The following is a 25,029-nucleotide window of genomic DNA, read 5'->3' as shown; positions in this document are numbered from 1 at the left end:
TTCATATTCTCCTTTCCTCGGATCTGATACATATCTTACATGGTAATTTACAAGAATAAGAGTTGAGCACTTACAAAAGTTCCCTGACTACTCAATGCATTTCTATCTTAAAATGTTCACCAGGTAAATGGTGAGAACAGAAGGGGGGAATGTTAAGTTTATGGCTGATGTCTTTGCTTGAGGACAAGCAAAAGCTTAAGTGTGGGGGTATTTGATGAACTTACAATTTATCTATAATTTTTGAGGACTTTAGCATGGATTTTTATGCCGGTTTTATTAATTTTTGCCTTAATTTAGCTTAATGCTAAGAATAGGTTCAGGGATAATCAATCCAAGAAAAGGAAGGAAAAAGGCAAGAAAAGAAGGTTCAAAAATACCAATTTTAGTCCAGCCCGGTCGTGGAAGCAAGAGAGAGCACTTCGGCCCAAAAAGAGCAAGTGAATTCCTTGAGAAAACCCAAGAAAATAAAGCCTAGCTATGAGGAGAATTCGGCCCAGCAAAGAAGGCCCATTTTTAGCCCAAATAACAGGCTAGAGTGTAGCCCACATGAGTTCAAAAGCAAGCTAAGTTGTAGCCCAAATAGCAGCCCAAAGGGAGCTAGGGGCGGCAACTTCTAGGAGTTTCTTGAAGAGAAGGAGGGAGCACGCTAGAAGGTTCATGAGGGGTGTAATACACCCCATTCTAGAGGCTTCAAGAAGGGGCAAGAGCCCCCTTGAAAAACTATATAAGGAGGCCTCTAGGAGGGGAGAAAGTGTTCAATTGCTTGAGAGGAAGGCTCTCCCACTCTTAGAGGTTCAGCCACCTTGAGAGAAGAGAAGAGAAGAAGGCTAGGCGCAAGGAAGAAGAAGAAGAAGGGCTGAAGGAAGTTCAAGACAAACAAGCTAGAAGAAGAAGGTGAGTTCGAATTGAGGGTTTGTGATTCAAAGATCTTTTGTAATAAATCATTTGTAGTTTCATTCTCTTTTGATTTGAATTCAGTTTCTTAGTTATATTTTCTTTCTTCTTTCTCCTTGTTTCCATTCTTCCTTGATGTATTTCAGCTTGTAAAATTTCAGTTCAGCAATCTAATTCCTTTTGATTCATTCAAATGATCATGGATTGTACTTGAAGTTTCTTGAATAAGGGTGTTTTTGCAGATCAATTCGGCCAACTAACCTTCAAAACTCAGATCTGAATTCTCAGATCTGAGATTGCAAGATCTGAATTGCTTGAAAGAGAATTTAGATCTGCAAATTTCAGATTGGGCGAATTAATCTACAGCTTGAAATTCCTAGAGTGCTTGAGAGAGACTCTAGGAATTCAGATCTACTATTCAAGAACTGAATTGAGTGCAAGGTTAGAGATAACTTGCACAATTCAGTTGGTGATCAATTCAGATTTGAATTGATGCCTTAGAAGTGTTTGAAGAAATGCATGCATGGGGATTAGATTCTTGTTAGAGATAGAAGAACCGTCATTCTTGCATAGGATGAACATGCGCTTGAGAGAGGCTGTTCATGACCTTGGGGTTTCACCAAACCAAGGCTCAATCATGATTCATTCGAATGATCCAAATTGATAGATTGCTGAATTCTGAGATTGACATTTACTGCTTACTCTTCTAACTTGATTTGAAGGCAATTGGGCCAATGATTTAGATAGATTTTAATTTAGGATTTCTTAGCTTTCATTAGAGTTTTGATTTATTTGTTGATCAGATAAGAAGTGCTCAATTTAGTATTGTTAATTGTTTCCTAAATCCTCGTGGGAACGATACTTCACTCTCTACTTTATTACTTGAATGGCTAGTGCACTTGCTAGTGTCACAAGGAGCCACACATCAGCTGCACTCTCTACTCACATGGATTGTGGGAATTAAAACATTTTGCAAACATTTTGAAACCATAATATATATATATATATATATATATATATATATATATATATACTCAACGGTTGAAATCAGCTGCTGGCAGCTTTGGTTTCCATTAGAAAGAGTGTATCCCTGATCATTCACTTTGTCCGATAAAGGGGCTGATCTTGTCACTATGATCACCCACTCAAATGAATTCTCAGACTGTCCCAACATACCCAAATTTTGACCCCCTCTAAGGACCTCACTGATTGGCAGATCAAAAACAGCCCAATCCGACACTTAATGCAGTATCATAATCGAGTCTAGGGGTCAGGTGTAACATTCCAGTTTTGCCCATCTATCTCCAAGGTCGAGGGCAATACTACATGTGCCTCAGGTCTCACCCTAGCAGCTGAGACAAGCCACCCCAACCAACTTGGTGGCACATCAGTGTCAGCCTTGGTAGGATAAATCTCCCCAAATCTATCCAACGGATGGGAAGATTTTAAATTAACACGAGTCTCATATGTGTCCAGTTTAAGGGTATTACATAGAAACACACCATAATAACATGAATCAAATATGTACTTTATTCATTTACATTAAATGTCATAATGTACATCATTCTGATTGGAGCTAACGGCATACACTATCATGCAGAAGGTTCCAATAGCTCCTCCTGAACAATCAACAGGAGTCTCAATTAACTCCTCTAAAAAGGTAAATTTGGTAAGTGGATTAGCAGAGTTGTTTATTATTATTGTTTATGGTTTGTTATGCTTGTTGTGCATTAGTTGACTAATGGTTTATGCAGTCCTTCATTTTGAAGCGGGTGGATTCCGAGGATGTTCAACCCAAAGCAAATGTTTCAGGGGTCAATGAGTTGGGTCAAGAGGTAGGTGATGTTTGTTATTCGTTGGTTGTGTTATTGATTTGTACATGTACAAGTCTATTGTACTGACTGCTTGTTTATGGCTTTATCACAGGTACCTTTTGTTGTGTATCCTTTTGGCACGCTAAAGACGCCCTTTATTAGATGCTTGGTTGAGGAGTTGAGGGCACTACAGACCCCAATCCCGACTCAAGAGTTGCTGAAGACGTTGCGGACGGTCACAACGCTCATGGTGTTGAGGTGCAAGGGACGGATCAAACAAGTCAAACGACTGTGGGCGCAGACACGGCAACGCATTGTGCAGAGCTGTCTATTGTTACTACCATCGGTGTTGAAGTCCCTGTAGGTGCGGAGTGCCTAAATTCGATTGAGCCTAAGTCTCCCGTCATAGTGGTTTGTGCTCCTGGAGACATGAACAACTAGTCTGGAGACGCTGATGCATGGCCTAAGGTCAATGACTCTTTTGAGCCTAAGGTCCTAGTTGACTTGGAGCACCATTCAGGGGATGGGGATATAGTGAAGGGATGAGAGATCCATCATATGGATGACTAAACCCTGTAGGAAGGTTGGGAAAAATTCCAAAAATTTCTCTCTCTCCCATCTGGGAATCGCATTCCCTATTTTAGAAAACTGCATTTTCAATGATCAATCTTAAACCAAAATTAGACCAGATCTGAAACAAAAGGGAGGAGAGGGATATACCTGATACGAAGTAGCAGTAACTCCCAATGAAGGTGTTCCCACACAAGGAGAAAACCAAAACACGCTTCTACTGAAGATGACACAGTGTGTAGTGAAGCAAGATCAGTAGGACGACTCTTCAACAAGAATGTATTAGAGGGTTGGTGAGCACGACTTCAGATTGCTTCTTCTACCACGAAGCAATATCAAGAACAATTCTTGATCGCTCCCACAAGTGGAGATCGAACTGGGTAGGGGCAATAAGAACATGGAAGAACTCTACAGATTGTTATGTTGTGTAACTGAGGAATTTGCCCCCTTTATTTATAGCCTTCTCAAGATCAGCCTCTTAATCCAATTAGGAGAGAGTTCCTTAATCCAAATATGATATTTGAATCTGGACTCTTGAATGGATAAGACTTATCTTATCATTAAGCTAATCCTAATCATATTATAAATCCTATCTTGTCTCCTTTTAACTAACTAACTTAAGCCCAGTTCGATATAAATTCTATCTTCTTCCTTTTTTGATATATTTTGCGTATCTTATATCAATAAAGAAATGAATGGGGTTGCTCATGAACTTGCTTACAATGCATGTAAATATAATAGGATAGTTGAAGACTGGAGCAACCAATCAAACACTACTGTATTGTCTATATTTTAATGAATATGTCATTTTTGTTGTGCTAAAAAAAAAAACACATGGGATTAACCTTAACAGCTAGTTAACTCCAACAAACATTGTTTCAAAATAGAAAAGACTAAATGACCAAATTGAATGGCTCGACGTATTACACCTAACCAAGGTTAAAAATATCGATATGCTTGATACGTCGATAGGGGCATGTCGGGCGATATTGATACTTTTTTTTAATTTTTTCAAAACTGGTTCAAGGGGCCGGTTTAAGGCTCCTCCACTTCTTGAATTGGTTAGAACCTCGATACATCCTCTATAGGGATGTATTGGAGAGTTCCTAGAATGATACATATCGACCGATATGGGCTAATACATGTCGATACTTTGAACCTTGCACCTAACCATAAAAAGAACACTCGCAACATAAATAGCCCGCCTCAACTGGACCATTTGTCTAATCCTCTCTTGCTTATTGAAAGAATAACTTTTATCAATAAGCAAGGGAGCTAACAATAATCGTAATATTGAGGAAAGAAAATCATACGCGTAAGCTCTGCTATTAATCAGGATTCTAGTTTGGTGAATTAGTGAGATTAATGGGATTACGTCATATTTTAAATCACAGCATTAAATTCTTCTTTGGTGCATTACATATGTGCATGTACGTTGGTCCATTCCAAAAATTCAAGAGAAACAGTTATTTTGCAAATCCGAATTTTGTGCACAAAACCACTACATCCATTTCAAAGATCATAAATGTCACAAAACCCATTTAAAGAATATCTGATAATACATTCGAAGATAATAAAGTATGCTTATTGACAGAATACTTCTATCAATACAAAGGTGACCACCAGAGAACCTATGATGAGCACTATATTCATCATCAAAGATGTCTCAAAAATGCAATCCCAAAACTCTGTGATGATTTGAGATCGCACAAGAATGGCAATGGCACTTTCGATGCTCTCGTGAGAGAAAGTTGTAGTCGTCGACCATGTTTATGCAAACTTGATAGCAGAACATACTGTATGGGTAACTGCGATGGTACTCCATTACCACTGATTTTTGTTATCGTATAAGAATATCTTACAATCGACACATGGTTGCAAGTAAACACAAAGGGTTGTAGCCATACACGTGCCTAATGAGAGTCTTAAGAGACCGGAAACCTTGATCTCAAGGAAATTTTTACTGGACACATGGCTAAACCCTAAAGGGACTTATCTGTTAGGTAATCGGTGAATTATAACCACCTTTCTGAGATAGGAAAGCTCCCTTAATAGCCTTAGCTATTTGTGGAGGCTCGAAGACCTTAACAGTAAACCTCTTCCTTATACACTCTCGGTCATCCTCTGTCCTTTAGGGAGACCAACTTCCTTTGCCTTATCACCTTGCCTACATTTATAATATAATATAGTCTTTTATATTTATTATATATTATTTGTTATATATGATATTATGAAAATCAAACAACCAAAAAACTGATGAACCAAATTCACGGTTAACCGAATCGATCAATCGGTTTATTGATCGACTTTGGTTTGGTTTTCATTACTAGTTTTTCAAAAACCGACACTATTGGTTCGATTTAGAAAAAAGGCCCACAATTCGGTTAACCAAACCGTGAGCACTCCTAGTGTTACTCAAGTAATATATAACAAACAAGACCTAAGTCAAGATTTGAGTTAAATTCTAAAATATATGATTAATAAATTCAATATTTTATATAAATACCATTGACTTTGGTTTGGTTTCAATTACTAGTTTTTCAAAAACCGATACTACCGGTTCATTTTAGAAAAAAGGCCCACAATTCGGTTAACTGAATTATGAGCACTCCTAGTGTTACTCAGGTAACACAAACACAAACGAGACCTAAGTCAATATTTGAATTAAATTCTAAAATATATGATTAACAAATTCAATATTTTATATAAATACAAATTCATTATATAAAGGGCTGTTTGACAAGTCTTTTTGGGAAGATCTTCCGGCAGCTCTAACAGTCAAAAGACGCATTGAGCTTTTGCATAAAGATCTAAGTAGTCCGAAGCTAATTTGGATACCACACGTCTTTCTATGCATCTTTTTGTATCTTTCTGCATGAGAATAAAATGAGAAAAACGCAAAAAGCTTCATTTTTTCCAAAATCAGTCCAAAATAGGCTTCTCACATCTTTTCAACACACCTTTTGTCGGCTAAACTGCGGCAGGGTCCACCCCACTTGTAAACAGCCGAAAGACCGCATGGAAAGACACGCCAAACAGGGCCTAAGTTAAAAATATTTAACTTTTAATTCTTTTTCTTTTTTCGAACACAATAAACAGTTTAATTGCGATACATGGGATTGTATATCAGATTCGGATTTGAAGTTTTAGCCGGACCAGATTTGGATCCGAATCGAGCAGAACCTAATTCTACCCGATTACAGCCTTTCTTTGGACCCGTTTCATGCTGCCAGTCGGATCCACAATCAGTCCTCCTTCCCGAGAAAAAGAAATCGAGATCAATGAATTTTGTTTTCTCGTATCGCGATTTGCGATAAAATGAGCGCTCACTGATTCTAGAGAATCGTCGTCCTCTCTCTCTCTCTCAGCGCAGATATCTCTTTCCATACTTGGAAGAAAATAGCTGGAAAAGCTTCAACGACAATTTTCCTCTGTTTTTCTCCTCTGCAATCTCTTCTGGTTTTGTACCTTCTTTTTTTCTCCTTCATAAGCAGACACATATAGGTTGGCAGGGGTCTTCTTTGTTGTTGTTTGATCTTGAAACCGCCATGGAAGCGATTGGGGAGTTTCAGGACTGGGAAGTGCTCCAAAACACCGACACGCGTTCTGTTAATCCATTCGATTCCATAGAGGATTCGAGAGATCTCACAGTAATAGAAGGGGACTCTGAAGGGCTTATAAGGTCTGATTACTTCACTTTGGACTCGGAAAGGAGGTACTCGAGGACGGTTAGAGAGGGAGACCTGCACGAGGAGGGTTCTGTGGAATCGGATAATCCGAGCTGGGTCGATCCTTCTTCGGAGCCTAGGTTTGGAGATGATGTCGGAAAGGATGTGAGTTTTCAAGGGATCGCGCTTGAGCGTAGCAATTCTGGAGAGTTTTGGTCGGACTCAAGTAGCGACAGGTCGGTTTCTCAAAGATTTAGCAACTTGGAGGAAAAGAACGAGTTGGGTTGTGGATATGATGCGAAGAACGAAGTGGCTTCTGAAAAACTCGGAGAAATTGAAGCTACGAATAACGATTCTGTCAAATTTTGGTCGGTTTCAGACGCAGAAGGAAAGGGTCATCTGAAGGTCGGTGACGTTGGAGGTGAGATCAAAGTGGATGTTTCCGAGTATGAGGCGGGAAGAGATGAACCAGAATTTTCAGCTGAAGTAGAGGGGGCAAATGGGTCGGAGTTGGCTGGTGCAATGGCGGTCGACGGTGGAAATAGCTTGGACTCTGCCGGGTTTGTTGAGGCAGAGGGAAGTAATGTTATGGAAAGAACAGGGAACGTCTCAGTCGAAGAGGTGAAATCGGGTGAGGGAGAGAAGAAGAGGATGGTTTGGTGGAAGCTACCTTTGGAGCTCCTGAAGTTCTGTGTTTTCAGGGTTAGTCCTGTTTGGTCATTCTCCGTTGCTGCTGCTGTAGTGGGTTTTGTTATTCTGCGAAGGAGACTGTATAGAATGAAGCGAAAGAGCCGCAGCATTACCCTTAATGTTACTGTCGAGGATAAGGTAAGTAGCTGCCTATTTGTATTGCTTCTTCTGGCCGTTATCTCATTGAGCAAATTCGTAATTTTATGGTGTAAATCACTTAGATAATTTTGCCTGTATTGGTTTAGTTGTCTGTTTGATTTCTCGTAATCCTTATTAGACAGGCAGTAACAAATTTCTTCTGATTTAAGATTTAAGTTTTTATGAATTCTGAGAATTTTCTGCTTAGTCATCCACTGTAAAATGATTCTTTTGGCATGAGCCATTAGAATCTTATTAGCTGAAGTCGAATGAAAGAAGGGGTTGGTTGATCATTGTAAAAATCCATGTGAATGATACCCGATATTTGCAAGTATTGCCCAAGTCATACATTCAATTTTGTATTCTGCATATTGGATAGGTGGATGTTGAGTGCCTCTTTTAGGGGCTGGAGGATTTTGAAGAGCTGGGTGTCATTTCTTTTGATTTTCTGTAAATGATTGAAATCCACCAGGTCCACCACTTCCTCAAATCCTTGGGGTGGAGCTGTTGTTTTGGTCTCCATCTCTTTGGCACAATGGCACCCCTTCTTTACATGTTACATTAACAATATCTAATTGCATATACTTGATATCCACATTATTAGATTTTTTTTTTTTTTAACATGTGATCGATGCAATAAGTGCATGCATCATATAAAGCATATATGGCTGTTTTCTCTTTTGATACCAGGTGTTATCTGCTATTTGACATTGCTGGGATATATATATGTGTGTATATCTATAATTTCAAGTTTGAATGGAATGAGTTCTCTTATGCACTGTATAATTTTTATACCTATTCAATTGAGAACCAATGCAAATGGGTAGCCAAATATCTTGGATGGGAAGTCTACTAGTTGCTGCCTTTTATTTAGTATTTCTGGATGCTTTCTAAAATGAGATCATTTCGTGTTTGTTTCAGATAGCACTTGAAACCATATACAGTTAAATGAAAATGAGTATATTTCTTGAAATACTCATCTTGTGTTGCCATTCCTATTCATGTCGCAACTAATCAGACTATTAGTCATTTTTCTAATACATAAAAGGAACAGAGAGCCAATTGATAAAAAAAGGGGGACAGTGAGCCAAAGGGGGAAGAGAAATGGCTGGGTGAAACAATAGGTGGGTTTCAACTGTAATGAATTGGGATGCAGGCTTGATGCAGAGTGCTTGGGAGGGAAACCCTAATTGTGCATAAATTGTGTGGAATTGTCATGGATATGCTAAATTGATTCAACACCCATTAGGATTGGAATCAACCCTACCTAAGGAAGATGAAAAAGCAATACTTCATTCAATGACAAATTAAATAATGGTTAATTATCTAAAACTCCCTTTCATTTTCCCCATTTCTCTTAAATTACCCTGACTTTTCAAAACCTCCAGACCCTATCAGAGAATTTTTGTTATCAAAACTTGCCTTCCATCAGGTAACCCTTAATGACCATTAATTATTTTTAATGACCAAACTAACCTTGACCTCTGTTAAATAATTGTTTAAAAAAGAACAGGCAAGAAAACAAAAAATACCAAGGGTTTGGAAAAAGAAGCCAAATCCCTATCAGAGAATTTTTGTTATCAAAACTTACCTTCTATCAGGCAACCCTTAATGACCGTTAATTATTTTGAATGACCAAACTAATCTTGATCTCTGTTAATTAATTGTTTAAAAAAGAAAACAGGTAAGAAAACAAAAAATACCGAGGGTATGGAAAAAGAAGTCAAATGCTGTAACACATTTTAACAGTCGGAAATCATTTAGAACAGTCCAGATTTCAAAACTTTTTGCAAGATTAAAAGGGGGTTTGTTTGGAGTTGGACCCATAATAAGGTGAAGAAGTCAAAGAGCATCATTAGGAGAAGTAAAGAGGCCCCATTATAAGTTGTTGGTGAGAGGAAAGATTGTTTCTTTCTCATTGATGTTTGGTGTAGTCATGTCCTGCTTCAGGGCTTTGGGGGTTTGGGTTGGTTTGTTGTTTTGGCTCTTTTGCTTTTTGGTTGATTGCTGAGTTATTTAGGGGATTGGTTGTTCGGGCTAGTCCTTAGAGGGAGTCTGGATCTGCTCCCCACAAAGCACTCCTCACACCAACCTCACAGCACGTCCCAGCCACACATAGGGAGCATCTCCCATACTTGTATGTTATTATTCATGGGAGATCTTCCCAATACACGGTGGGTTGTGGCTGTGAGGTCGGTGTGAGGAGCGCTCTGTGAGGAGCAAATCCCATTCCCTTAGAGGTGTAGTTGTCTCTCCTTTTCCAGGTGACTGCTGGTCACCTTTCTTTGTATTCTCTTTTTCTTTTTTAATAATTTTTCATTTATTATCAAAAAAATTGTCAAATAGAAAAGGATAGAAGCACTAATCCTATGGCTCCTATGAGTATGATGTCTCTCATTTGGAGCTTGGAACAATTTCTAGACAAGAATGGAACCAAAATGCTTATTTCAGTGAAAACCTAAATGATGCACAGAATAATAATTCAAGGTACAAGGTACATTTTTACTTCATAACCCAAGCACTGAAACATTGACCGAACTACCGTGTTACAAGAGCTTGTGCTATTATATGAAGACGAAGCCTTTAGGTATTTAAAATAGTGGAGATGTCTGAGTCCAAGAATTGCAAGGTAGGTTTCTACAATTTACTTTTCACTTAAAACATATGGCAGGTCTGGAGAATGTAGCAGTTTGATGCCTTAAATCAATGATTTTTTTTTTCTTATGCTTATTAAGATTTCTATAATAGTTTTAAGGGTTGCAGCCATTTTAATCTATTGATGTAGACACTGAACAAACTGATGACAAGATTTGTCTTTGACCCAATATATTGCATTCTGCTTTTTAGGACCAGAATAATTATCTCTTGTATAAAATTTGTCTGTATCCCAGGGGTTCTCTTTGGAAACATATTATCCTTGAACTGCATGAAGCTAGATTGAGTGACCATTTCAGATTTGATAAAAACAGAAAGATTTTCTTGTAATAGTTTGAAGAAAGATATTGGTGATGTTATGAAGAGATGTTGAGTTTTCCAAATTGGAACAAGGGGAAGAGGAAACACAAGTTAGTGTTGGCTTCTACCTGTACCTGCAATTTCATGGCATGGAGTTTTTTCTTGGTTTGCCAAGATGCTAATGCAATTTAGAGTCTCCAAAATGGCATACTTCATTCCATGCTAGAAGACATATGATGTGATCTCATGTACAAGTATCTCCTTGACGCTGTATTTGGTTTGATAAAAATAAGAGAAAGCCACAGGTTGAGGGTATGTTCTTAATGAATTTCACAAAATTTATTAAGAATTCCCTTTCATCTTTCTTTTTCTCTCTTATTTTCTATAAGACCAAACATAGCCTTTAGGAGGTTCTTTGTTTACTTGGGTTTTTATTGTTTAGTATTTGTAGATAGAGATGTCAAATATATTAGCTACTTCCAAGAAACTTTGTGGACATTAATTATTACCAAGTTGATGTTTTTGATGCTCATCAACCTTGGGTATAATGGTCAGAGGAAGATGGTTAATTAAAGTTTGGGAGACCTCTTTCTAGCTATGTACAAGAGAGAAAATGCCTGTTAGGATACAGTAGTTTCATAAGCAGAATACTCATAATAGTTTTATAAATCGAACTGCTGGAAAAAAAAAATAAAAAATCTACATTCTTTTTGAGCTTATAGTATTCAGCCAAATCAGCCAGTGGTTACTGAAAAGAAGCTGGTAACCTGGAACCAGTGCATGGCATATCCAAGAAGGTGATTTAGTGTTCATACATACATTCAAGGAACAGATTCTTCATGGAATTTTTCACAAGTTGCATGCAAAGAAGGTTGGCCTGCTTAAGGTTTTGAAGCATTCTGAACAAAACACTGCACTTTCTTTGGATATGAGCATTAATTGAATCTTTAATTTGAAATCTATCTACTTATTATAGACATGATTTTTTTTTGCCCCAAGAGTGAAATGCACGTTCTAGAATCACTGAATAAGTACCATAAAGAAATTGAAGCAATATTTAACACCAAGTGGATTGTATTTGACCAGAAAATTATGAAGGTTATTGGTGAAATAGGAAGGATGTCGGCTGCAAATAGCAGGTGAATCAAGGAAAAACATTATAGCAATTGAACCTAGACTTGTGAAATTATTGACTTCTAAACATAATGGAAACAAGCTCTTCTTAAAAGGAAGGATTGGTGATGTCTAGCTAGCGGGCCCAAATTTAGATTGTCTTTTATTTGTTATTTCTTAGATTATTTATTGGGTTCGGAGATAGAAAGTTAGTTTAGAGCTATTTTGGGGAAGTTATTTTATTAGATAATGTTAAGTCAAAGTATCAAGGTTATTATAATCTTGTGGGTAGCAATACTTGGTGCAGTGGTAAAACCTCAGACTGGCAACCATGATTATGTGGATAAGTCAGAGGACCCACTCCCAAATTCCTTTGTACATCTATCACAATTGAAACTCTTGATTATGTTTGTGGCCATCAAAAGCCTAGGACCATCAACAGTAAAGGGCTATTGTAAAAAGAGAACTCCCATTAATCATCAGGAGAATCTTATTATGCTTGAAAACATGTGAACATTGTAAAACAGGACTATTCTTGTATAGCCCCAAAGTTCTGCTACATGACAATGATAATTTGTATTCATGTACAGCAAAATTGTGATGGCATAATGGCCTAAATGTCCTCTTGGAATTAATGCTGCTTATAAGAATTTATTTATTATCATTTGCCTTTTCTTTTGGGGAATCTATGCCTTTTGTGTTCCATTTCTGATGGCTGTGAAATGTGCAGCAGGTGTCTCAATTCATGAGCCGTGCTGCACGTCTCAATGAAGCTTTTTCAGTAGTGAGACGTGTCCCCATCATACGACCTTCGCTGCCAATGGGTGGGGTAACTCCATGGCCAGTCATGGGGCTGAGATGAAGTCCATTTTGCTGTAGATGAGGGGTAAAGAGAGTTAGTCCACCTATATAAATATGCAGGTTTGGAGGTGAGAAGCTCTGGTTTTATATTATAATTGTGTATGAAGTTGCTAAATAACTTGTATGCGTATTTTCTTTTCTTCTTTTTTCATTGAGTGTCAACACTGTATGTCATACTATATGGGCACAATTCAGATTGGAACACAGTCAAGGGACTGTGTTCCTGCTATTTCTTGGTCTTCCAAGTAATATTCATGTTCAGCAATGGACGGTTGGATACCCATCCATCTGTTGGTGTAATTGAAACGAGTATAATCTAATCCGTGGGGTTTGATGAAAATCAGGATGTCAATTTAATACCACAAGATGCCAGAGTCAATTTATTTTCCAATTTGCCAATGCAATATTGGTTTTATATGACATCTTTCCCAATGAGTTATTAGAAGCTATCTTCAGTTGCCGACTGAAAGCTTGTTTTCTGATACATGGATGAAACTATATATTGAAGCTTCCTAATTTTACCGGTTCAGTAGTTGATTATAGTGAGCTTCATGATTTTGTTCAGTGACTCGATTCAGGGTCACAAGGTTTATCATTGACAGAAGGAAAAAAGCTACAGTATTATGGTTGATACATCTACTCATGCCAAACAATTTAAATGGCTGTTCAGGGTTTCACTTATACTTTTGGACAGAGAAAAGGTTTACTCCATATTCGTGAACCATACGAGGCAATGAATGGGTGAAAGGATCTCAACACTAGTGGCTTCTTATCAGGTTTTGTACCATCAATGAATAAGTGAACTGATCAAATGGTGGTTTTCGCTTCACGCAGCTCTCCTGGACTTGCATATTTGCATGTGGTCAGTTTACCATAGTAAGGCCATGTTTGGGAGTGCTTATATTAAAAATAAGTGCTTAAAAACAAGTGTTTACTCAAAATCTCACTTATTTGTATTGGCAATTGGCACCCACCTTTTTCAAGTGCTTATTTTAAAAAATAAGTATTTATTTTATATTGGGTGTTTGGTGGTCTTTTTCTCCAATGAACACTTAGATAAATTCTTGTGACTTTTTTGTTCGTCATTTTCTTTCAAATTTTTAAAATATCCAATTCAAAGTGAATGAATAAAGTACTTTAATAGAAGTGCTTTCGTAAAAGTGTTTTTACCAAAGTACTTTAATAATAGTATTTTCATACAAGGTTCAAAATATCGACTCGTATCGGCCTGTATCGGCTGATACGTATCATTCCGGGACCTCCTTGATACGCCCTTACAGTGGTGGAGTCCTAAACTGGCCCCCTTAAATTGGTTTTGGAAAAAATAATAAAAAAAAAGGGTATCTATTCACCCAATACGCCCCTATCGGAGTATTGGGCGTATCGATATTTTTAACCTTGCTTTCATAGAAGTGTTTTTATAAAAGTAATTTAATAGAAGTGTTTTTATGAAAGTACTTTCATAAGTGTTTTTATAAAAGTATTTAAGTAAGTGCTCTTATAAAAGTATTTTGTTTTCATAAGTGTTTTTGTAAAAGTATTTTAGTTTTCTAAAAGTAACAATTTTAAAAGGGTATTATTGGTATTCTAAAAATTTATCGGGAACAAATTATGAGAAAAAAAATTTTGAATAACTGCTTATTGTATGATCACTCCCAAATAACTGCTTAAAAAATAAGCACTTATTTCTCAAATATCAAAAGGTGCTTAATGGTGTGATTCTAACCCAAATAATTACTTATTTTTAAACACTCCCAAGCATGGCGTAAGACTTACCTGCATTGGACGGTTAAACCGGTGGCTACCGACGTAGTGACCATTCTGAGTCTCAGTTGAATAATGGGTTTTAGTTTTTACGGTTTGAATAGGTTAACTGCCTGGTAACCGGTATATCTGTGATGCAGTGAGCATTTCAGTTTTGTCTGGTCGTAGTCTTACAAAATGATGATGAAATGATAAAGCAAGAGAGCAAGCTTCGACGACCAAAAGTTTGCTTCACGCAGTTGGTTCACCAAGTTACCTCAGGCATTATAGTGCGGTAGTGGTTCAGACTTCATGGTGGCCTGTAAGATCTAAACGGGTTATTTTAGTTGGGCAAATTTCATGGAAAATGTACATTATTTCGGAAGCCCATTAGGCTCCGTTTGGGAGGAGTGCAATGCCAGTTTAGTGCATATAGTCACTCTAGTTCAGTTTTGTTGATGTTTGGTAAGAGTTCACGTGTATTGAAAATGACAGTAAATACAGATATCTAAGACATTTGTTTTCAAAATGAGTAAAGTTTGCATCTAAAAAAGGGTTCCACTATGATATGGAAAATTTATGATATCTTAAAAACTTCTGACCAGTCAACTGGTATCATAAATGTGGTAGCCAATCAGGTGTTATTTATCAAAATTTATGGGTGGATTTTAATTGGTCAATTTTTCTCATGCCATATTTTTTCCGCATCACAGATTTTTCCTCTAAAAAATGGATGCAAACTTTTGCATTTCAAGTTTATCAATTCAAAAAAGGTGGATTTTACTCTTTAGATTCATGTTTGTATCTATCACAATTAAAAATCATTTGGCAATAATACAAAATTATCATTATAAAATCAAATTTTCATTTTTCATGAACTAGACTAGACATATTTGCATTTGTACGAAACATTTGTTATTTGCACTTTTTCCAAATGGAGCCTTATGCATTATGAGTTTCATTCTCCCATTCAGATTTTTACCTCATATGGTATAATTATTTTTTTCCTTCACCATTATTGGATGTTCATCCAAGTGATGTTAATGTTCTTTTCACTTTTTTCCTCTTAGAAACAGCCTTTTTGTGTATTTGCAGAGGTAAGGCTGCATACATCTGTCTCTCCCCAAACCTTGCATTGGGGGAGCCTGGGCTGCCTTCAAATCATCATTGAAAGCTTTGGCTATTGCAATTTATGAAACATAGATACAATTTACTAAGGGGTAAGGGAAGAGAGTTCAGATCTGTTACTCACAGAGTGTGCCTCACACCAACCTTATAGCACGTTTTGGCCGTGCATCTGGAATCCATGTTTATAATTTTTATTCATGAGGAGAAGTTCCAGATGCACAACTGAAACATGCTGTGAGGTCGGTGTGAGGCACACTCTGTGAGGAGCAGATCTGAACTCGAGAGAAGGCAGTCTAGCAAGTAGCCTCCAACAACAGTTGTTTGGGGAAGCAGCTTAGGCCTAAAGACTGGGATAACATAGATCTATTAGTATTTTGGTTCTAATATAATTTGTTTGGCCGAATTCAAGTTTTAATCTGGCCCAATTTGATTTTATAGTTGGATTGAGTATGGATCCTCTCCAATTTAAGCTAATAAATATCATTATTGTCATCATCGTCATCATCATCCATGCCTATTCCCAACTATATGGGGTTAGTTACATGAATCCTATTTCGTCAATCCATTCTATTTAAAATCATATTCACTGTTAAGAGGATGTACAAAGTCCTTGATAGAAGGAAAAATGAATAGAGCATGAAGTTAACATAAACCTAGTTGTTATCATTTGACCTGGCCATTTTAACGATAACCCATGAGCCGGTCATAATATTGGCAGCTCCAATTATAGACAAAAAAAGGTAAATTTCTGAAATCCCCCCCCCCCCCCCGAAGTTTAGTAATTATAATCACCTCCCTTGAACTTTCTGATCCAATTATAGACCCCTCTAATAGAATCTTCTAAAAAAAGGGATGAAAATGCCCAAAATACCCAAACAGTTACTATTGAGTCTGGTTTCTACCAAAAACAAAACAATATAAACTTTATGAACAATAAAAATAAAGAATTTAAAGTTGCAACCCTTTGAGTGATTGATTTTATGGGCAAATTTGACTCCAATTACCAAATTTCAGACAGTTTTGTGCCTCTTTTTAGAAGATTCTACCGGAGAGGGCCTACTTGCAGCTATGTCAAAAAGTTCAGGGGAATTGACTCCAATTACCAAATTTCAGGGGAGGTTTTAGCAATAATCAGAAACTTCAGGGGAGGTTTCAGCAATTTACCCAAAAAACAAGGTTGATTTGGTCAAAGATCCAATGACTCAGGTCGTTGAACTATTGACTGATCAGCATTACTTGACTACTTGGCTACTTGTTATTCGTTTCATTTATTTTGTTTACTGTTGAGCAAGGTTTTCAAACCGTTGTTGATTCAGACAGCCAGACCATTTTGGCTAAAAACCAGTTAGGGTATCAGTTCTGTTTCACACTTTCACTTTTGAACTATTATTTTTTTCAAAAATTGTTGAATTGGTTAGAGATCCATTGATCCGAAAGCAATTGAGTTGTCAACCTGTTCGACTTGGACAATAATTTTTGGGTCAAATTGTTATATTAATTTTTTTTTTAAACATCATGAACTGATTTATTTGGATCAAGTGGTCGAATAGCTGACCCAAAATCCAATGGTCAAAGCAGTCCCGTTTTTTGGTTGATTTTAAAAATATTGGTGATGAATTATGAGATATCTAAAGGTCCACTTCGTTCATAGTCAGAATTAAAATGGGAATAGGATTCCAATTCCAAACCCATACTCCTATGAACCACCCTAATCTTTTTATAAGTTTCTTCATTTTTTTCTGCACAAAGTTTTCAATTTTTGAAACACTCCATAGACAATTTTAAAGTTATTTTTAGTTTATTTCATTTGTATCATGCTATATAATTCTTATACTTGGTCTATGTGTAGCAATATTTTAAAACCTGACCTGGAAATAGAATTACTTTGGCCACCAGTTCTTGGGTCAGCTATTCGACCATTTGATCTGAAAGGATGATTCATTATAATTTAAAAAATTAAAAAGCAAAAATATAATTAAAATAAAAAAATTTCCAAAAATCTTTGGTCAGGTGGAACAGATAAACAATTCAACCACCTAAGTCAAGTCATTGACCAAGTTAATAGTTTTTGACAAAAAAGTTGTTCCAGGGGTGAAATGAAACCGGTTGCCACCGGTTGCCTAGACAATTTCCAGGCCTATCATTCAGGTCAAAGACAGTTCGAAAGTCATGATGTGTAGACCATGTCATGCTAAGTAAAATCACAATAGTGGCTTTAAGGTTATTTGTTTGTACCCTTTTATCTATGGTTTTCGAACCATTGTTGATCGGACGGTTGGACCATTTGGCTCAGGAAACATCCAGGCAACTGGTTCCGTTTTACCCCAAACTCATTCCTTGGCCAAAAACCATTGAATCGGTCAGTGATCCATTAACCCGGACGGTCGAACTATCAACCCGTTCAATGGTTCTTGGCCATTTTATTGTCAGAACGGACCATCTATTCTAACTGAATAATCAAACCGTCGACATGGAAACCAGTGGCCAAAACAATTCCATTTCTGGATCACTTTTTAAAACCATACTTTTATCTTACACTAATGAATAGCATGTGCTCTTGTAGTAGGTAGTATAATATAAATAATTTAAGAAATGCCACTAACTCCTCTGTGAACTCTTTAAATGCAATTGCCTTAGTTGTTACTTGTTAGAATGCCAATTTGATTGCACCTTTAATCATCTTAATTTTGTGGCATCTTTATTACTTGCTCCGTTTTGTAGGTCTTTGTCTGATGATATCAGATTATCAGAAATCCCCTTCAAAGGTTGACCAGCCAACTTAAAAGAACATATCATTCATTGGCGCATCTACACCGCCCTCTGCTTTGTGGCCAATCATATTTTATCATCTGCTGGAGGGGTAAGAATTTTGAAGATTTATTTGTGAAGGCAGTGCTGTTCAATCTTAGAAGTTGGGAAAACAGGGAATAGAATTGTCAGTTCTATTTTTTTTTTTAGAACAATGATGGTATTTCATAAATGGTTCATTTACTAACAGGGGTCAGCATGGGTCGGTTTGGTCTGGTTCCATGGCAAAACCTAGAACCTACCCATGAAACTTGTACTTTTTTTACTCTCCCCTTTCACAAAAAAAACATGATTTTTAATAAATATAATATATAGTTTAAAACTTGTATTATTTTTATTGATTAAATTGGATAATATATATAGATTATCATTATATGGTTAAAACTTATAAATTAAATTTAAATTTTGTAAATATTACCTTTTGTACTACTTATTGTACACATTCAAATACTAAAATGAAAACAAATGATCAAATCACTTGAGTAATTCAATGGTCAAGTGAGACCATGGATTTTGTAACCATGAATGCTTGGGTTCAAATCTTCACATCCCCAAAAGTATTCTAGGGTTTATTTCAAAGCAAGTTCGGTTCAAAGGAAATTTCCAACAAGGCAAGTTCCACCAAGGCCGATTCATCAGGTTGGTTTAGGTGGGATAAACCCCTAGACCCTAGAACCGGCCTAGGTGGGGGTCAGTTCCAAGAATTTGTATCAGACCCTACTCTATAATAGATTGGGTAGGATCGGTTCAAGGCCGATTTGAGGTCAGTTCCATTTTGTTCCACACCCCTATTTACTAAAACACTCCTTATAGTTTGACATATTTATTAAAACTAACCATATAGTTTTCATATTATCAAGAGTAAGATACTCTTTATAGTTTTTTCATTTTTTGGTAAAATAGGGGTAGCTCTGCCCAAAAAGTCACTCTTACAAATGAAAGAAACAACTTTTATAGTTTGTAAGTGCTTTGCTTATCATTGTTTTTCTTATATTGGTGTAGTAAATGATGTTTTTTGACACTGGCGTCCATGTAATCAAATCAAAAGAAAATAAAAAATAAAATATCAATTTTTCCTTAGGTTTTGTTTTTAAAAGGTTGAATCAATATTAGAGCTGATAGGAATATTTTTAGAATAAAAAATTTTAGACCCATGTCCTCTCACATTTTTTATTAGTTTTAAGAGGTCAGATGACCAAGTACAAGTAATTCCCGATGAAAGGTCAATTGAATAAAGTGATTGCAAATTATAGGGGACATTTTAGTAATACATGAACTATAGGGTAGGTTTTTAGTAAATACTTGAAACTATTGGTTTGTCCAATTTAATGATCCTTTATTAGAGATGGCAGCGGGGTGGGTTCAAGGAGGGTTTTGTAAATTCTAGACTCTAGTCATTTCTCTAAACTTCCAACCTGTATCTGCCCCAAAACCCGTAGTGGGCTGGATTTTGAGAATCAAACCCTTTCCATACATTAAAATGCAAAACCATCCCTGCATTCAAGGGTAGGGACGAGTTGTGTTTAGAACCCATGTCTAATTTCCTATTATTTCTTGTTATACATAAGCAATAAATAAGTAAAATAGTACAAACAAACAACAAAATTTTCAATTAATTGATTAAGACATACAAAAAACACATAAACTATCAATTATCCTTCACATACAATTCAAAATATTATTAAATTCAACACCTAGTACATAAAAGTTTATATACTTTTCAACAATATGTGGGTCAAGAGGCATGGGTTTAGCTTAATACCGCACTCTATCTGTACCCATACGGGTTGTAGAATCTCAAAAACCCGTCCTTCAAGCAAAAACCCCACCCTATCGAGGCGGTTATCCACCAAGTAGGGTAGAAATTTCCATCCCCATCCTTCATTAATCATGAACAAGAGTAACAATCCAAGGAAATATTGCTGGGAACAGTTTCATCTACCCACAAATTCTTCCCACATCCCTACCCACAAGCAACTAACATTGGGAATATCTCCCTTGTCATTCATGGGGAGATGTTCCCAACACACAGTGGTAGTATCTTGTGGATAGGGATGTGGGAAGAGTTCGTGGGTAGAGGTCCAATGTGCATAAGCTGACAGATTCTAGAGGCAAACCTTAGCTTCTTTGAATCTATCTAGCAAATGCAAATAACATTTTGTTTAAAGGTAATGTATTATGAAATTGATTTGAGCAGATAAACCTACGAAAAATAGGCATATACCGAGTGAAAATAACACATTGTTAAAATGGGAAATATGGTTTTGATAAAATAGGCACGCATCCCCTAAAAATTCAGGGGAGAGAGAGAGAGAGAATTAGGGTATGCACCTAGACAATTGGTTTATTACTTAGTTTCCTTTGTATCAAAGAAAAAAGTTTTATTTCTTAAGGCACCGCTGTTCAATGTTAAAAAGAAGGAAACCAAAGGAAGTTCAAATAGTACATTGTTTCAAGCCATAACATTATAAAATTGGTTTGAACTTCATAGACAAGCATTGAATAAGCTCAGTTTAAATGAAATGTGAAACTTGGTCAAGGAAAATATGCCCTTCCTAATATGGAACTTTTTGATTTTGATACAATGGACGCATTCCCACTGAAAATAAAAAATAAACCCTCTCGATAATGAAAAAATAATTTATATCTAAGGTTTTTATTTAAAAAAAATATGTTTTTTGAATAAAAATTAGGGGGTGCACCCAATGGACGTTGCTTAATTGGTAAAATGATATAATATTGGGCTTACAAAAAGGTTGAATCTAAAACCAATCGAGGGCTGACTCGTTGGTGTGTTAGCTGGTTTGTTCCAGCGTTAACGCGGAATCGAATCCCAAACCCAATACTTTGGGGACGAAGGGGGTCAAGGGGATGTTATTAATGGTGCATGGCATAGAATACCAAAAAAAAATTCTAAGGGCATGTTCGTTTCCTCTTAACTCTTATCTCTTAAGAGGAACCTTTTAACTTTAAGAGAAAAATGATTGTTCATTTCCTCTTATCCCTTATCTCTTAAAGTGCAATAATACAACTTTTTGTTTTTCAATGAAACCCCAAAAAAGACAAACAAAAGCTCTCATATATAGGGACAAAATGGATATTTGATAATTTTCATAATTCAAAGTTCAAAATTCAGAACAACATTCTCTGCATTCAAAGTTCAGAGAAAAGAAAACTTCACCAATACCAATATACATCTTAATGTAATTATTGCACTTTCATATGTCAGACTTCAGAACAAACCAACAGGCCCTAAAAGTGGCCATCTACTTTTAGCAAAAAAGGTAGAAGCTATGTTTGTATTCAGTTCACCCCTCCGAGGCTCTGAATATGGAAGTGATAGACTTCCTAGAACTCAACACAATAAAGGATGCCTCATAATCACCCTTACCTCCTCTTCTTATCATTATTGTAACAACATTGTATTTATTTTTGTATCTCTCACTCTCTCAATGTTGTAGCTATAAATATACATGTTGTTTAATGAATATCCTAGTACTCATCATGTTGACTTCTTCCAACACATCAACCTCTTCCTCTACAACTACCGTGACTGCTTTCTCTTCATCCTGTTTGTATGTCCTCAACCTCTCTCAACTGATAAAAGGTTAGGGTTGTCAACAGATCGGGTATGGGGTCAAGACATGGTAGAACCAGTCCTAAATCGACAAGAAATATCATGTACTTGGAGCCGAACCAAACCCTATAGGGTCTGTAATTTTGGACTTAGAACTAAACCAATCAGTTCTCGGGACATGGACCCAATTATAATAAGCTTACTGAGAAAAGGACAATAATGACTATTAAAAAGGACAATAATACCCCTACTAAAAATATAATAAAAACCCTGCTAAAAACAATGAAAATTTGCTAAAAAAAGGAAATAAATTCTGCTAATAAAGCAATAAAAAAAGATAATCATAATAAACCTGTTATAATAATAACAAACATGTTAATAACAATAAAAACCTGCTAAAAGCTAATAATAACAATAAAAAAAGAAGCTAATAAAAATAAAGGAATTTTCTTAAACTACCCTTATGGCTTAGCTAATTGACTAACTCTACCCTTACCGTTTACATATTGTCTTAAAGTACCCCTACTATTTCTGACAATTGACACTATCATTAAGTACTAATGGAAACAAGCAAATTTTCAAAATTGCCCCCACTATTCCTCAAATTTTTAAAATAAAACCCAATTGATGAAAAATTTTAAGAACCTTCATGAGTTTTCCATCATCGTGCATTTGTCGTATATTGCTACCGCCATTGCTATCATCATCCTTACCAATCCTTCTCTGGATATGTACTTATAATTGGATCGATCCAGTTAATGGTTACACAATCAGAGGAAGGATTATTAATCCTATTCCAATCCAAAAGAGTTTGGTAATAAAACTAATGAAGCTAGTAGAGAGAGTAACAAACATGATGACGTACAAATCAACGTCAGGTATTCCTGCTAATCTCCTTTTGTCTGGGCTCACCAGTTTGAGACCTATGTTATATCCTAAAACCATGTTGTATCAAAAGTTAGTTATCGTTAACCAAAGAAAAGAAAGAGAGCCTACATAACCAAGCTGAAAGCAGAACTGTAGAAGCAAGTGGTGCCCCAAAATTTATTAGCTCTATTAAGGAGTTGGCCAACCCTAGGTCGGCCAGCCCTAGCTCTTCTCCTCTTAATAGAGTTCTAACACTCTTACCAAAGAGAGCTCAATTAGAGCTTAAAAAGGAAACTCTCTTCTTAACAAGTTTCCTACTAAAGACCTTTCCTTATTTCTCTGTTTCTATCTTGTAATTGTTTCTAATTTATTCTTTATTACTTCAGTATAAATATTCAGTCATGTAGTGAAATTCGACCCATTCTTTTAATCTTTGTCTTTCTAGCTTTAATTGCTGAACCGGACCAGATTTGAAACCAAACAAAGAGGGAGATTTATACCTGATACAAATACCACAAACGTAGATCCCAAGGTGTTCACACCCAAATCTGTTCTAAAACCAACCTCTAGTGAAAATGGCACAGTGTATAGATGAAGTTGATTCAATAACACAATTTTCAGCAAAACTGTAATCCAACTGCTTGGATCGAATTGGGGAAGGTGAGCCTAAAATTTCTCTAAAAATTTCTTTAAAAAATCAAAAGAAATTTGATCTCTATCAGTCCTTGAAATCCTAGGTCATGATAAGGTTTCTCGGAAGACAAAAGAGAGGAAGAAATAACAAGAGAGAGTGGTCGTTTAGCCTATTTTGCCATCTTCTTCTTTTATCTCCTTATGGAGTACTCTCTTAATCAAATTAGGAGATTATACAAATCTAATTTGGATCTGGACTCTATTAAGAGATAAGCATTATCCTCTTAAGAGGTTGGGTGCTCCATACCCATTTCCAAATCCAAATTTGACACAAAGCATATGACAACTTAAGTTGTCATGTGATAGCTTACTTAATCTTAATAATTATGGACCTTAGGCCCATTTCGTTCAAAGGCTCACAACCCAAGATGTTGCATAGCCAACTTAGGCCTGATTTATATGGCGTGAGACCCCACAATGACCTCACACAAGTCTACATGGGTTCAAACCAACCTCTATGAAAAAGGCTTGGCCGAATTCACTACTAAACATAGTGAACCCCTGAGCACGTCACTATGGTCTCAATATGAGCCCAACATTTACATTTAAATGATCATTGAATTCAATCATCCTATGAAGACCCAAGGATAATCGACTTAAGTAAGATAAATCCCATCAGGTAATCGGCCTTTAATGGTCTCTTACACTTAACCTCTCGACCCATAATGATCAAACACTACCCGATAGGGAAGGACCTCCCCCATGGCTACAAGGTGCAATCCCACAATCTCTAATCGAATGGATCTCGGGAATTAAAACCTTTTGCAAACATTTTTCATAAAACATAATATGTATCATATAAATATATTTTGCAAAACCAAATCTCAAACACAATTGAAATCCACGACTAGCAATTTAGGTTTCCATCAGAGAGAGTGTAAGCCCTATCATTCACTTTGTCCAACAAAGGGGCCAATCCTAACACTATGATCACGCACTTAGATGAATTCTCAGATTGCCCCAACATACCTAGTTTTTAACCCAATAGATCACACTGATTGGCATATCAAAGACAACCCAATTCAATACCTAGTGCAATACCATAATCAAATCTAGGGGTTATGTATAACTTTCCAGTTTTTCCCATCAATCTCCAAGGTTCAGGGCATAACTAGAAAATGGTTCAGGTTTAGTATTTCATCCAACTTCTTTGGTAGCATGTTAGTATTAGCCTTTGCAAGATAAACTCCCCAAGTCTATCCAATGGCTGAGAACATTTTAAATTAATACGAATTTCAAAAGTGTTCAATTTAAGGAGTTATTTCACAGAAACATAGCAATATCAACATGAAACAATAATGTATTATTATTCATTTACAATAAATGTATCTGTCTAAAAAAGTGACAAGAGAACAAAATGATATTGGGCTTAGGACTAGTTTATCTAATGAAACAAACCTTTAAAAGGCAATGAGAGTTCCATTGTTATCATCACCATCAAATAGGAACTTGACAGATTTCAAAATTTACCCAAAAAGAATTAACATAATTGAAAATATAGAAAAATGAT

The 25,029-nt window shown here is 36.3% G+C and overlaps 1 protein-coding gene and 1 long non-coding RNA gene across 3 annotated transcripts; both read left to right on the top strand.

Moving 5' to 3' along the window:
* The first annotated feature begins 780 nt into the window (after window positions 1-780).
* Window positions 781-3,891, top strand: LOC148852891 (uncharacterized). Its single transcript, XR_016098781.1, has 4 exons — window positions 781-894; window positions 2,495-2,563; window positions 2,649-2,729; window positions 2,821-3,891. It is a non-coding gene; the product is annotated as an uncharacterized LOC148852891 (long non-coding RNA).
* A 2,622-nt stretch (window positions 3,892-6,513) lies between these two features.
* LOC148852890 (uncharacterized) lies at window positions 6,514-13,043 on the top strand. 2 transcript variants are annotated; one of them, XM_088944206.1, is made up of 2 exons: window positions 6,514-7,774; window positions 12,573-13,043. In XM_088944206.1, exons 1-2 carry the CDS (start codon window positions 6,827-6,829, stop codon window positions 12,702-12,704), a joined length of 1,080 nt encoding a protein of 359 aa, XP_088800332.1. In that variant the 5' UTR covers window positions 6,514-6,826; the 3' UTR covers window positions 12,705-13,043. The 2 variants fall into 2 exon arrangements, with proteins under 2 accessions (XP_088800332.1, XP_088800333.1); XM_088944207.1 differs by having other exon boundaries at window positions 6,607-7,774; window positions 12,576-13,043.
* The last annotated feature ends 11,986 nt before the right edge of the window (window positions 13,044-25,029 follow it).

Source organism: Nelumbo lutea, chromosome 5, assembly GCF_056320005.1.
Source record: "Nelumbo lutea isolate HS-2025 chromosome 5, American lotus-T2T, whole genome shotgun sequence".
Taxonomy (NCBI): Eukaryota; Viridiplantae; Streptophyta; class Magnoliopsida; order Proteales; family Nelumbonaceae; genus Nelumbo; species Nelumbo lutea.
This window is presented reverse-complemented; position numbering and strand designations above follow the sequence as displayed.